The 15,231-nt window shown below is 46.7% G+C and overlaps 1 protein-coding gene across 1 annotated transcript in view; it reads left to right on the top strand.

Annotated features, from left to right (window-relative positions):
- The first annotated feature begins 1,969 nt into the window (after window positions 1-1,969).
- Window positions 1,970-15,231, top strand: part of Slc16a14 (solute carrier family 16 member 14) — a 31,565-nt gene continuing 18,303 nt past the window's right edge. Inside the window, exons 1-3 of the mRNA XM_052193447.1 lie at window positions 1,970-2,045; window positions 7,182-7,459; window positions 14,518-14,661. Coding sequence (XP_052049407.1) covers window positions 7,195-7,459; window positions 14,518-14,661 — 409 coding nt within the window. The 5' untranslated portion in view covers window positions 1,970-2,045; window positions 7,182-7,194. The remainder of the gene's footprint in view (window positions 2,046-7,181; window positions 7,460-14,517; window positions 14,662-15,231) is intronic.

The raw sequence follows: 15,231 nt of genomic DNA on the forward strand, positions 1-15,231 counted from the left end.
CTCTGGGAGGCGGATTTCTGAGTTCGAGGCCAGCCTGGTGGTCTACAAAGTGAGTTCCAGGACAGCCAGGGCTCTACAGAGAAACCCTGTCTTGGAAAACAAAAAACAAAAAACAAATCTGAAAAACCAAAAAAAGAAAAAGAAAGAAAGGAGGAAGGAAAGGAAATCCGTGGTGGGTGAATAAATGGTCCCTCCAAAGACATCTATATCCTAGTCAGGAACCCATGACTATGTGACCTTAAATGGCAGGAGGGGAATCAAGGTAGCAGATGGGAGTACATTGCTAGTCAGCTGGCCTTAAAATAGATGTGTGAATTATCCAGGAAGGACCAAGATAATCCAGGGGCGGGGGTAAGAGGGGAGAGGGTGGGGGGAGGGGGGAGGGGGCAGGGGGTTCCATAGAAATGGAAGAGAAGGGGCTGGAGAGAACACTCAGCAGTAAAGGGTACTTACTACCAAGCCTGACCAATCCTTGGAACTCACAGACAGGGTTCAAGGAAAACGGCCTCCGGAAGGACTTACACACACACACACACACAAATACATGTTTAAAATAATCTAAGTTTAAAAGGAAGAGAGAAACAAACACTGGAGAAAGTGTGCCCTGAGTACCCAAGACAGTCAGATGATGCAATGGCGACGGTTTTGAAGATGAGGAAGTGGCGGCCAGCCAAGGCGTGTGGGCAGCCTGCAGAAGCTGGTGGCTCAGCGAGAGCTGCCAGGAGGAACACAGCCTTCAGTGTGCCAACGCGCTGAATTTTTAGTCCAGGGAGGCCCGTTTCAGGTTCTGGCTGCCAGAGCTGTAAAATAATGAATTTCTGTTGTTTTCAGTCACTGTTTATGGTCGTTTATAACAACAATGACAGGAAAGTAGAGAGCTGGTCAGGTCAGCGCTTGCTTCATGTATTCTTTTTCTTTTGGGAGGCAGGGTTTCTCTGTGTAGCCCTGGCTGTCCTGGAACTCACTCTGTGGACCAGGCTGGCCTCGAACTCAGAAATCTGCCTGCCTCTGACTCCCAAGTGCAGGGATTAAAGGCGTGTGTCACCACTGCCCAGCTTGCTTCATGTATACTAAAAACTAAAAATACTCATGTATACTAAAAATACTAAAAACTCTCTGAGGGCACGAAGTATTATGTGGCTTGCTTATGGGTGTGAGTAACGAGTACTTCAGAAAGATGGGAAGAGGTGGTACCCGGACTGGGTCAACGATGAGAGATTTTCAGGCCACTGTGGCTATGGGTGTTGAAATCACTCCACAAACCGCTCTCTTTTTTGACTGAGACTCGTATAAGGGTCTGATTCGTTACTTCCCTCCCAGTCAAAAAAAAGAAAAGAAAAAAAAATGAAGAGCCCCCCCACACACACACACTCCCCCGACCCTACACACACACCTGAGATTTCTGGACATTTCCTATGATAGTAAATATGCACAGCATTGACGAATCTCAGCCAAGGCGATAAACTTCAACCGGCCACAAGAGTGTGCCTGTGAGGAGCCCGCAGCTTTTTTTTTTCCCCTGACAAACCAGAATTAGCCGGTATAGGAATATACCAACGCGGAGATCTGAAATTGCACGGATTGGAAAGAAGCTCTGAGTAGGCTCAGATCCTTCCAAACGCACCCTTTTTAAAGGCACCGGGACGGAAGCATCGAGCCTTAGGCTCCAGAAGGTTCACCTGGCCAGACAGTGAACAGAGGGCGAGTCCCGGAGCCCCCGCACCGAGCGCACGAAGCGAGGCGAAGAGCCGAGCCCCCAGCGCCGCATCTGCAGGATGCAGGTCGACATTGCCACCAATCCCCATGCCCAGCGACCCCGGGTTCTCCGAGCGGACCTGCAAGTTCACAGGTCGAGACTGGGAGCCGAGTGAGACCGTAGCCTCTCGGGCTGCGTGCAGTGAGTACCCTGGGCTGTGTTGAGTGGCGGCCCGGGGGCTACTGTAGGGTTGGAGCATCTCCAAGCCGGCGAATACTGGTGGATACCGGTCGATACTGGTGGTTGCGGCTCTTCCTGGGACCCTTGCGAGCTGAGAGCTGCGGACTGGGTATGAAAAGAGAGGGGCCTGGGCAGGGCGGCGGTCCTCCCTTGTCCCCGAGCTGCGGGCGGGGATGCGCGCGGTCCAGGGTGGCGCGCGCCCCCAGGGCAGTAGAGCGCGCGTCGCCCCCGCGCCCGGCCTCGCGCTCGGGTGCTTTCGAGGCCCCCAGCTCATGACTTGAAGTAGGCAGTGATGGGGCTACAGTTAGTGACCTCCGAGGGAGCGGATGTCTGTGTCGGGGTCCTCTGTTGGGGATGGAGGATCGGAGGGTGCAGCATCACGCGCGGCTGGACCAGGGCGACAAATGCTGAGCCCCCGGGAGCCGTGCGGATCCAGCATCTCCAGAGAGGAAAGGGGGACAGTGAGGACCCAGCACAGCCATTAAAGGGCAGAAGCTGCCTTGGCTTGACGAGGTTTTATGAGCTCAACTCTGCTTACCAATTAAGCCCTTTCTTCCTGCGGAAAAGTTGGTTCAGGCTTAGTCTCATTAGCAAGGATGGCTGGGGATGCTTATAAGGGATTAGAAAGCCCTTTCTCCTTGTCAATGGAGAGAAGGGAAGGAAGAGTGGGGAGGCAGTGCGAAGGAGAAATTGAGACTGACCATACGTTTGTTTATATTGGGACTTCACAGGGCACCCATTAAGCAGCTAGCTCACTTTCAGGGTTTCATGGATGTACCTCGGTTGGTAGGGTGTCTGCCTAGCATACATGAGGTTCTGGGTTCAATTCCTCCAGCACTGCCTAAATTCAGCACTGCAATACAGCACCCTTCCTCTCCGTGGGGAGGTGGGACTGTGAGTTCAAGGTCATCCTCCAAGTCTGAGTCCGTCATAGGCTAAATGATAAGTGAGACCCTATCAGACACACAAAGAGATGTCTCAGTTATCTTATCTGTAAAATGGGGTCGTTTAGGACCTTAATGCCAACTGGCCAAGACCATTGTGGCAAATGCCACCAAGCACAGCCCTGACCCATTGGAGGCCTTATCCTCTTACCCCCAACCCTACTCCCTAACACAGCGTGAAGCCCGGCTGGGGATCACCGTCCAATTGCTTAACTTGCAGTCCTCTTCAGCTCTGCAGCCTCATGGTCTCGAGCGCGCCCTCTACCGGCCTGAACAATCTCTGAGTTCCGCTAAAGAACCCACCTGCCATTAGTTCTGACCAGTTTGGGAAGAGATTGACATTTTTAGTTGTAACTTGTCACGCACCACCCCAACCCTGGCCTTTCTTCTCATTATAATTAGTTTATCGAATGCGCCAAGGTGAAAGCCCAGTTAAAAATGAATAACTTGCTTGTAAGAAATCATCCCATGACGGAACTGTAAAAAAAAAAAAAAATGTTAATTATACTTTAGTCTATAATACACTCCAGAAAAAGCTGACATTTCCATTTTTCTGTTTCATAATTACATAGTTACATTTCGACATTTGTCACTTCAGTGCCACCCTTCTCTTATTCATGACTTTTATTTTTTTTATTTACTTTACAAAATTTTAAGGGCTTTCACAGATTTTAAATGTGTATATATTATGTGTACCTCATTCCCTGAGGCCAACTCCAGGCAGTTGTGAGCTCCCTATGTGGGTGTCAGGAAGTAAATACCAGTCCTCTGTACAAGGCACAAGTGCTCATACCTGCTAAGCCATCTCTCCAGCCTGCTTTTTTAAAAGTTATATATTTTATATGTGTAAGTGTTTTGCCCACAAGAATGTTTGCACGGTGTATGTATGTTGGAGGGACCAGAAAAGTGCATCAGGATAAATATCAAATCACATCCATCCCATTTTTATCAGGATTCCATTTCCAAGACACACTCTGAGGATGGTGGCCTTAATCCATTCCTGAAGTTAGAGCCCTTGTGACTTACACCTTCTAGAGGGTCCAACTGTTACTGTGGTTACCGTGGCAGTGAGGTTTCAGTGTAACCCGTGGAGGAAATAGTCAAATCATATCAGAGTAAACCTAGGAAGAGTGAACCTAGGAAGACAATGGACTGATTGCTTGTGAATACTTGTTTCTCTTTTTGTTTGTTTGGGGGTTTTGTTCTCTCTCTCTCTCTCTCTCTCTCTCTCTCTCTGTGTGTGTGTGTGTGTGTGTGTGTGTGTGTGTGTGTGTGCATGTGTGTGTTGTTTCTTGAAAAGAGGTCTCTTGAGGCCCAAGCTGTCCTCAAACTCGCTATATAGCTGAGGCTGGCCTTGAACTCCTGATCCTCCAGCCTCCACTCTCATGCTAGTGATACTGGCACACACAATAAATAGTGTTTTGTTTCCCCTGGTTTTGTTTGTTTTTAAGACATGGTTTTGCTGCATAGCCCTGCCTGGACCAGTACTCACTGTGTACCCCAGGCTGGTCTCAAATTCCCAGCAATCCTCCTGTCTCAGCCTACCATTTCCTATCATTACAGGCTTGCTCTTCCACACCTCTTCGTATGCTCTTTAGGGAGAACTCAGACGAGCCCTTGGGGGTCCTGGTAAGCTATGCCCCCCACCTGCATCCCACCTTCACCCCACCTGCACCCCACCTGCATCCTGAGGCATCTGCCTGCCTTCCATCTTCTGCATTCACCCTTGGCCTCTTGCGTAAAATTGTCCATTACATGCCAAGACGTTTGTTTATGATCAAATAAAGTGGAAATGCCCAAAGTAGTTAGATGACAACCACATCTTTTAACCCATAAAATGAATAATTCAGTAAGAATATACAGTTCTTAACATTGGCACAGAAAAGTACTCACTATTTCAAGCACTTTTCTGTGATTCGAAAACTCATTTTATTTTGTGAATGTCATGTCCACGTGTGTAGGTATGAACATTTGGTCATGGAGATCAAACATCAATGTCCAGTGTTTTCCTTACCTACTCCCCCCCCCCCTTTTTTTACTTGTTATGTTTTTAGTTGGTTTTTTTTTATTTTAATTAAAAACAGGATTTATCCTGTATGTATGCAGGTGGGTCTGAATGTCTGTGGTACTGTGTGAAGCACAGAAGTGCCTGCAGAAGTCAGAGGAAGGCACTGGAGTTACAGACAGTTGTGAGCCTCATAATGTGAGTCCTGGGAACTGAACCCGGGTCCTCGGGAAGAACGGCCAGTGTTCTTAACCACTGAGCCATCTGCCCAGCCCCTGGCTTTCCTTCTTATATTTGATTTTGTTGTGTTGGCAGTCGATCCCAGGGCTTCACTTTCAGGCCAGTGCACTTCCACTGAGCCACATCCCTTCTTCTGTTCTAAATAAATAAAAGTAGATTTCAGTTCCAAAGGTCAAAGCATGCAGAACATTTTTGTGTGAATCTGAAAATGCCACTCTCCAATGCAGCCTCTCACCTCCCCCCCCCACCCTGCTCTCTATTTTACTTTTGTTTGTTTGGGCTTTTTTAAGACGGGGTTTCTCTGTAGCCTTGGCCATTCTGAAACTCACTTTATAGACCAGGCTGGCTTTGAACTCACAGAGATCCTCCTGTGTCTGCCTCCGGAGTGCTGAGATTAAAGGCACACGCCACCACACCTGGAGTTCCTTCTCACTATTTTAAAGAGAAATAAAATCTCTGCACAGACATGTAGGGGGACGGATGATGTGACTCACTCTGGTCCTTTGTCTCAACAACAGCCTACTAGTACTGTTGGCCTCAGGAACTCATGGGCTATAGCCTCAGATCACTCTGAGATGAGCTCCCACAGTTCAGAATCTTAAGAGCTTACTTACTCCTCAAGTAACATGGGAGTCAGGGCTATTTGTATGTGAAGTCAAACTAAGAGGTCTCTGAAGTAACTGCCGGATAAGTTTACAGTAAAGGTTGGGGAGCATGCTAAGGGGCCAGGGAGATGGTTTATGCAGTAAAGTCTTTGTCCTGCACGCCTAGGATCTGAACCTAATAAAAAGCCCAGCCCGGCAATATGTGCCTGTCAGCCCCGCATTAGCTCACTAGCTAGCTTCCTAGTCTGTGAGAGACTCTGTCTCAAAGCGATGAGGCAGAGAATAGACGCCTTCTATGAACTCCGTATGCTCAAACACCCACTTACTCACATTTGTGCACCATACACATTCCATGCACCCACAACAACCAAACATGACAGCACATGTTTATGATCCCAGCTCTCAGTGAGGTAGAGAGACAGGTGGACCTCTAGGGATCACTGGCCAACTAGTACAGCTGCATTTGTGGGTTCCAGGCCAGTGAGAGATCTTAAAAACCAAGACAGCCAACTCCGAAGGAACAACACCTGAGATTATCCTCCATATTAGTCAGCCTCCATATGCATTCACACACATGTGCACGAACACCTACACGTACATACAACTGAACACACAGGTTCTCATGCATGCATGTGCACATGCATTCTCGTGCACACAAATGAGTAATAAAAGCAAGCAAATTTGAAGCACTCATGCCTGTAACATGAAAACCCCGAGAATTGCTTGACACTTAGGTCAGGGGAGAGTTAACTGCTGGCACTCAGTGTCAATAAATGAGATCCACTTGTAGTCATTTGGTGTTGTTTTAGTTTCTCTGTGTCCATATCCAATCTGTCTATACTGTGTTCTACCTATAGAGGCTCTGTCCTGGCTTCTAGCCTGCTGTGGTACTCCTGACGTAAGGAATGGCCCAACAATCTCTTCCACTAGTAGGCAACAGTTGCTTCTGTTAGCGTGAACATGTAGGCCCCTTTACCGTCTCCACACTTTCTATTCTTAGGCAGTGAGCTAACTCCCTAGTTCACCAAAGACGTTAACTATAAGGTCAACCTGCTGTCCCCACCATGTGCCATCTTGGCTCTGCCCAGGCCCTCCTTCCCCAGGCTCAGAGGACAGATCTCTCTTATAGAGACTGGTCTGTCTTAACCCATCACATCCAGGATGCGTGTCCTCCCTCTCTCCATCTCTTTCTTCCTCCTTTCCTCCATGTCTCTCCCTACTCTCTAACCTCACTTATTTAAGTTTATAATACCTGTGAGGTGATCATGGAGACAGGGTTTATAGTGATCTGTGAAGAAGCAAAGCCCGTCCCAGATGCACCAGTATCAAACACTAATCTGCACTAACTTGAGCGTCATTTGACCCTGAAGCCACTTTGGTCACAGTGGGAGGAAAGAGAAAGGTGCTGTTTGTTTCCATGTGTGATGAAGTATTTACTACGTGTGTTTCAGAAAACCTTAGAAAATGTATACGAGTCGTGAAGATATCGGGTATGACCTTGAAGATGACCAAAAGGCTAAGACTAGGAAGACGCTGAAGCCCCACCCGGATATCGATGGCGGCTGGGCCTGGATGATGGTCCTCTCCTCCTTTTTTGTTCACATCCTCATCATGGGCTCACAGATGGCCCTAGGAGTCCTCAACGTGGAGTGGCTTGAGGAGTTCCACCAGAGCCGCGGCCTGACCGCCTGGGTCAGCTCCCTGAGCATGGGTATCACCTTGATCGTGGGTATGTATGTTCGCTGACAGCTGTTCTAAGACTGGGTGGTTATAAAATGACGAGTCCCTGTCATAAGTATCACATTCCTGAAACATCGGGTATTGGGTACCGGTGGCATCCCCAACGTTTAAAATTCAAGTATTAAGAACACAACATTTACCATTTAGCCATTTGTGTGTGTGTGTGTGTGTGTGTATGTTTCATGCCACTTGTGTAGGTATGTGTATGTATGTGTGTATTTCATGGCACTTACATAGATGAGTGTGTATGTGTAGGTATGTGTGTGTGTATATATGTTTCATGGCACTTGTATAGATATGTGTATGTGTGTCTGTAGGTGTGTATGTGTGTGTTTCATGGCACTTGTGTAGATGTGTGTGTGTGTGTGTTTGTGTTTCCTGGCACTTGTCTAGATCAGAGGACAACTTGCAAAAGCTGATTCTCTCCTTTGCCATCTCGGTCCTGGGGATGAAGCTCAGGTTACCAGGCTCGTCACTGACAGCCTTTACTTGCCAAGACATCTATCTCACTGTCCCCAACACTGATCCTGTAACTGATGACTCGTCCCTTCTGCTCATCTAACATTATTGTTGGGATTGGCCTTCGCTCAGTGGTTTCTTAGAGACTGCCACATTTCTGTTGTTTTGAGACAAGGTTTCAAGTAGCCCAGGCTGGCCTTCAACTTAGTACAGAGTCAAGACTGACCTGACTCTCCCATGTCGCTGTCCACTTTGACATGAACAGCATGGGTGAATGGCTTTTTTGGCAGTGTTGGGAGTCGGAGCCGGGGCCTCACAGACGCTAAGCAAGTGGTCTCCACTTGCACTGCGTCTCCTGCCAATCAAGACAAAGGACAAGCCAGGACTGGCTACTTCTCTGTTGCTGTAATAAAAATACCAGGCTCGAGAGTGTCTCCTGGAAGAAAGAGTTCACTTTGGATGACAGTTCCAGAGGGATAAGAGTCCACTGGGGGTCTCCAGCTGGGGTGGAAGCAGGAACAGGGAGCTGGGAGATCTCCTCACATGCCAGAAGCAGCGGGGAGAGCAAGCAGGAAGTGCACTGAAGCTATCCACCCTCAAAGCCCTCCCCCAGGGATGGACTTCCTCCAGCCAGGCTCCACCCCCTAAAGGTCCTAAGACTTCCCAAATAGCACCACCCACGAGGGATGCAGTGTAAGTACAGGAGCCTAAGGAGGAAATGCCGCACTCAAACCTTCACACAGTGGGATTAGGATTTCAAAGCCAGCCTCAGCAGCGTACTGAGTTCCATGCGTACATAAGACCCAAGGGCACAAATAGGTGTGTGAAAAGATTCTTGATCAATGCCTATGAAATGATTGACTTCTTCAGTTCTTCATTGATCTTAAAGACGGGGCTGGAGGGATAGCTCAGTGCTCTTCCAGGGGACCAGGGTTCAGTTCCCAGCACCTACATGGCAGCTCACAACCATCTGTACCCTGACAAGAGTCATAGAGAAAGACTAGGTCTTGGTTGTATTGTTCCTTTTGTGCTGTTCTGGAACTATGTGACTGGCTTTGAACTCTTAATCCTCCTGCCCTGTGGTAGTTTGAATGTGGCGAGTATTCTTTATTAACATGAGGTGTGTGTCTGTGGGCATGTGAGAAAAAGGTGGGAGAGAGGAGTGAGGGGAGAGGGAGGGAGAGACAGAGAGAGAGAACGAAAGAAATAGACTGACTTACGGATGTTAGGTCTTTTCATTTTGCCAGAATGATAGTTAGCCCTCAGCAGTCCTGGCTGATTGTCCATGAACAATGCTTAGGAAACAACACTAAGCCAAAAAGTTTGGAGTTTCTGCCCCATCGCCTTAAATGTTTGTACTTCCTAACTACAGAGGGTTTACAGTATGTATCATTTACAAAGTATGAATGCCTGAATGCAAGCAACAGTCACTTAACTAGAAAGCCAGGCAGATACCAGCTCAATGGCGTCAGGACAGCAGCTTACCCCTTCTGTCTGACTTGTGAAACCCTTCAGCTAGGAATATCCACACCGACTTGTGGATTCCCTTTCTTTTTATTTTTCTCGAATGTCTTAGGATATTTCATAAGCTTGCATATCAGAAAAACTTGCCTCTGAACCCTTTCTGTTATGTGAGAAACAGTGTGTTGTGGCTTGCCAGTTTTTCATATCTCAGAGGACTGTCAGTAGCAAAGCCATGAGTCACACATGTTCCAATTTGGGTCACTTGGTACCCCAACTATGGCATGGTCGAGTGAGTGTGAATATATAAGAATTAAAACATAGGGCTAGAGGCATGGATCTGCAGTTAAGAGCACTGGCTGCTCTTATATGGGACCCATATTTGATTTTATTCTTTAATGTATGTAGAGAAATATCTTCAAAATTATGGTATCTCACTTTCAGTTACTTCTAAGAATTCTCTTAGATGTCCATACCAATGGTCTGACTTTATATTATTTATACAGTATATAAATTTATACATATTTAATATATAGCATGTGCTGCTATATATATTATATATATATATACACTAAATATATATATACATGTATTTATGTATTTAATATGTAGTAAGTCTGTTATAAGAATTGGTATCATTGATGTCAGAACTTTTTTTTTTTTTGGTTTTTTTGGTTTTTTTTATTTTTTTTATTTATTTATTTATTTATTTATTTATTTATTTATTTATTTTTGGTTTTTTGGAGACAGGGTTTCTCTGTATAGCCCTGGCTGTCCTGGAACTTACTCTGTAGACCAGGCTGGCCTCAAACTCAGAAATCTGCCTGCCTCTGCCTCCCAGAGTGCTGGGATTACATGCGTGTGCCACCACCGCCCAGCAGAACTTATTAAATAAGTCTTTATATTAATTTTCGAATTCTGCACTTTCAGACAAGGGGTTGAAGAAATGGCTCTTTGGCTAAGAACATTTGCTGCTCTTGCAGGGGATCTGGGTTCAGTTCCCAGCACCCATCTAAGGTGCCTCACAACTGCCATAACTCCAGCTCCTGAGATAACCGACACTTCCGGCCTTCACAGGCACCTGTGCTCACGTGCACACACCCATACACAGACACACATAACTAAAAACAAATTAACAAAGCCAGAGTGATGTCAGTGGTTAAGAGCACCGCTGCTCTTACATAGGACCTGGGTTCAATTTCCAGTACCCACAAAGTACCTCATAATCTAAAACTCAAGTTCTAGGGCATCTGATGCCCTCTGATGAACTCTGCAGGCAACAGGCATGCACACAGTGCATATATGTATATACATACATGTGTGTATATATGTGTGTATGTAAATGCAGATGAAATACTCATAGCCATAAAATAGAAGGTCTTTTAAAACAAATAAAATAAATGTTGCCAGCTATGAGGCAGAGACAGGTGGGTCTTTGTGAGCTCCAGGCCAGCCTGGTCTACATAGCAAGCTCCAGGCCAGCTGGGGCTACATAGTGAATAAATAAATATGACGGGTGAAATATATCTTTAAACACATATACACGAGGCAGACGAGGCTGGGCTGTAGCTGAATGGTAGAGCACTTGCCCCGGACAATGCTCCTCTTCTCTCAGCTTGAAAGATTTGGGCTCAAACCTCTGTGGGAGTTTCTGAGGGAGTTTCTGGGTTGATTTGACTGAGGAGGTTAAGACCCACCATAAACGTGAGTGGTTCTGGGACTGGAGGAAGCTGGCTGAGCCCCAGTATTGTTTCTCTCCACTTCCTGATGACAGACACAATGTGACCAGGCACTATAATGGGAGCATGTGACCTTGATAAACCAAGCCTTCTAACCCAAGCCCAAACAACCCTTCCCTTAAATTGTTTTTTATCAGGATTGGTCACAGCGGGACAAAAGTAACTAATGTGCCAGGGCTGTGGGAGGTACCGGGTCCTTCTCCGGCCCAGAAGAAAAAGGCCTCACAGGGCTAAGCAGGGAAAGAGCTCAGTTATATTACTTGTGATTGCATGCGGATGTATCATGAATGTGTATAGTCGTCTGAGTGTGTGCATGCACGTGGGCCCCAGCCTGTGTGTAAGGCTCAGAGGACAGCTTTCAGGAGGTGGCTTTCTCCTTCTATTGCAAACTCTAGGAATTGATCTCAGGTTACCAAGCTTTTTTTTTTTTAACCCATTGAATCATCTCTCTAGCCTTTAAACTTGTTACTAAGTCAAAAAGCCCCACCCGAGGGCAACACTCAATAACTAGATAAAGTGGATTGAGAATGCAGGGCCTGAATGTATTGAAGACAGTGAGTCCTTTTACATGTTGCTTGCATTGGGTTTTCTGTGACCATAGGAACCCTTGTAAGAACCTCTGATGGAGGGGTCTGTGAGATGGTTCAGTGGGCACTTGCTACCAAGCACGACAACATGAGTTCCAGCCCCAAACCCATAAGGTAGGAGAGAATTGACTCCCACAAGTCATTCTCCAACCTCCACTCTGCGGCACATTCACGCACGTGGACATTCCCGCACTACATAAGTCAATGTAGTAAGTGGACTTAACCTCGTCTGCATATAGCGGCTAGAAGAGGGCCAGGAAGAAGACCAACTACCAGCCTGAGAGGGTGTGAGCGAGCCACAGGGCCAGCCATCACATGGCCACAGCTGGGTAGGGATGGGAGGTGGGGGATACGAGTCAGTGGTATTAGATTTGTGTGTGTGTGTGATTTTCTGACTCTCTCTCTCTGTCTGTCTCTGTCTCTCTCTCTGTGTCTGTCTCTCTTCTTCTTCTTCTTCTTCTTCTTCTTCTTCTTCTTCCTTCTTCTTCTTCTTCTTCTTCTTCTTCTTCTTCTTCTTCTTCTTCTTCTTCTTCTTCTTCTTCTTCTTCTTCTTCTTCTTCCTTTTCCTTTTTCTCTTCTTCCTCCTCCTCCTCCTCATCATCATCCTCTTCCTTCTCCCCCCCCCTCCTCCTTCCTGATCATCCTGGAACTCCATAAAGCAGGTTAGCCTCAAACTCAAAGAGAGCCTCTGTCTCCCGAGTGCTGGCATTAAAGGCATGTACCACCACTGCTAGGCTGATTTCTCTTATTTTCTTCCTTCCTTCCTTCCTTCCTTCCTTCCTTCCTTCCTTCCTTCCTTCCTTCCTTCCTTCCTTCCTTTCTTTCAGATTTATTTATTTATTTTATGTGAGTACATCGCTGTCTTTAAGAGGGCATCAGATCCTATTACAGATGGTTGTGAGCCACCATGTGGTTGCTGGCAATTGGACTCAGGACCTCTGGAAGAGCAGTCAGTGCTCTTAACTGCTGAGCTATCTCTCCAGCCCGATTTCTCTTATTTTCAAGTGTTTGCGTATTCCACACAGTTTTAAACTTTGTGTAAGGCTGAGAAAATAAGAAGACCAAAAAAGCTGGATCCTGTTAGACTGCTAGCCAAGGGCTTCTGTTGTAGGCAGAATGAACTTGACTGCTGGTTGCCAGTCTAGAACTGTGTGTTCTCTGGTAAGATCATGTACATCTGAAAGGTTTTTATACTTTAAGATTGTTGGGGACACAAAGGTCCTTGTGCCTTCAGATTCTAGGAAAACAAGATGGTAATCACTCAGGGATGTCTCCTCAATAGAGGAAATAAAATATATGCCTTACTTCCAGAAATCTGGGAGCGGATGTTAAAACCCTGATGAACTTTTTGTTATCTGTAGATTACAAACCACCCAGAGTGATTATCCCAGACTCTCCCTCCCTAGACTTTATCTTTGGCTCCCATCCTTAGGGGAGATATCACATGCATTCTATGGCCTGCTGACCTCTATGCTGTCTCTGTTACAGACCACTCCAGATTCTGGGCCTTTTAGCTATAGAACCTGCCTTCATGGTCACATGTACTTTGTAAAAGAGTTTCTATGAAGTTACCTTAAGCTGTATTGTGCACTTGGAATTGGAATGATTGCTGCCTGGAAACCTCTGTCTAAATTCTATTCTTCTTCTTGTTGTTTTGTTTCTTCAGTATAGCCCTGGCTGTTAGCTGCTCTGGAACTCACTCTGTAGACCAGGCTGGCCTCGAACTCAAAAATCTACCTGCCTCTGCCTCCTAAGTGCTGGGACTAAAGGTATGTGGCGCCACCACAGCCTGGCTCTATTGTGCGCGCGCATGTGTGTGTGTGTGTGTGTGTGTGTGTGTGTGTGTGTGTGTTTTACTCTTTTTTTTTTCTGAGACAGGGTTTCTCTGTGTAGCCCTGGCTGTCCTGGAACTCACTCTGTAGACCAGGCTGGACTCAAACTCAGAAATCTACCTGCCTTTGCCACTGCCCAACTCTGTGTGTGGTTTTTTAAGATTTATTTATTATATGTAAGTACACCACTACACAGTAGCTGTCATCAAACTCCAGAAGAGGCATCAGATCTCATTATGCATGGTCGTGAGCCACCATGTGGGTGCCGGGATTTGAACTCAGGACCTTCAGGAGAGCAGTCGGTGCTCTTACCTGCTGAGCCAGGTCTCCAGCCCTCTATTGTGTTTAAATATGCCTACAATGGAGGCTGGTGAGATGGCTCAGTGGTTAAGAGCACTGACTCCTCTTCCAAAGGTCCTGAGTTCAAATCCCAGCACCTACATGGTGGCTCACAACCATCTGTCATGAGACCTTTTGGTGTGTCTGAAGACAGCTACAGTGTACTTACATATAGCAAATAAATCTTTTTAAAAAAATATGCCTACAATAAGCCACCTGGCTTCAGACTCCCTGAAATTTTCTCCAGGTTGATGAAGTCGTCCTGAACTGAGTTTGCATCCTCACCACCTTTGAGATGGTGCCTGTCTTGACAGCTGCAGGGACCCCTCCATAAGATGATTTGGGTTTGCCTACTTTATTAAACATTATATTATGTGTATTTATTGAGGGGTGTATGTGTGGAGGTCAGCAACCTGTAGGAGTTTGTTCTCTTTCTACCATGTGGGTTCTGGGGTTTAACCCAGGTTGGCAGCTTTGGCTACAAGTCCCTTTCCTGCTGAGCTATCTCGATAGCCCCGGTGTGATCTCCTTTAATCGGCCCTGGTGATGCTTTGTTCTTTATCCTCTCGTGTGGAGACCTAAGACATCAAGGAGCCTCTGGTCAGCACCTTTTTCCCTTCTCTGTGGCAGGGCCTTTCATCGGCTTGTTCATCAACACCTGCGGGTGCCGCCAGACAGCGATCATTGGAGGGCTGGTGAATTCCCTCGGCTGGGTGCTGAGTGCCTATGCGGCCAACGTGCAGTCTCTCTTCATTACCTTTGGAGTGGCAGCGGGTAAGCATGGTCTCCACTTTTCTATTTTGGTGTTTTGTGCATTTGGATGATGAATTCAACTGTGGAGAAAAATAGAGCCATTAAGACATCCGGTGGAGGCCTAGAGAGACAGCTCAGCAGTTAAGAGCCTTTGTTCTTGCAGAGGACCCAGGTTCATTTCCAGCACTTGCGAGGCAGCTCACAGCCATGTGCAACTCCAGTTCCAGAGGATCTGGGTGCCCTTTTCTGACCTCTATGGATACCACACACACACATATGGTTAATGGTTTACATACATGCATTGAAGGCAAACATACAAATAAAATATACAAGTGTTAAAAAACATTTTTAAAGACATCACATTTTTGAAAAGACATCCATTTTTGTCGTGTGTGTGTGTGTGTGTGTGTGTGTGTGTGTGTGTGCGCGCGCGTGCCTGCCATTCTATCATCCCCTGCCTTATTCTTTGACACAGGGTCTCCCTGACTCTGGAGCTAGGCTGGCAGCCGGGAGGCCCCAGGGATCCTCTTGTCTGTGACCCGTCCTGGAGCCCCACCCTCGCTCCCCACACTGATGTTCCAGGCACACAAA

The sequence above is a fragment of the Apodemus sylvaticus genome, chromosome 9 (genome assembly GCF_947179515.1).
Source record: "Apodemus sylvaticus chromosome 9, mApoSyl1.1, whole genome shotgun sequence".
NCBI lineage: Eukaryota > Metazoa > Chordata > Mammalia > Rodentia > Muridae > Apodemus > Apodemus sylvaticus.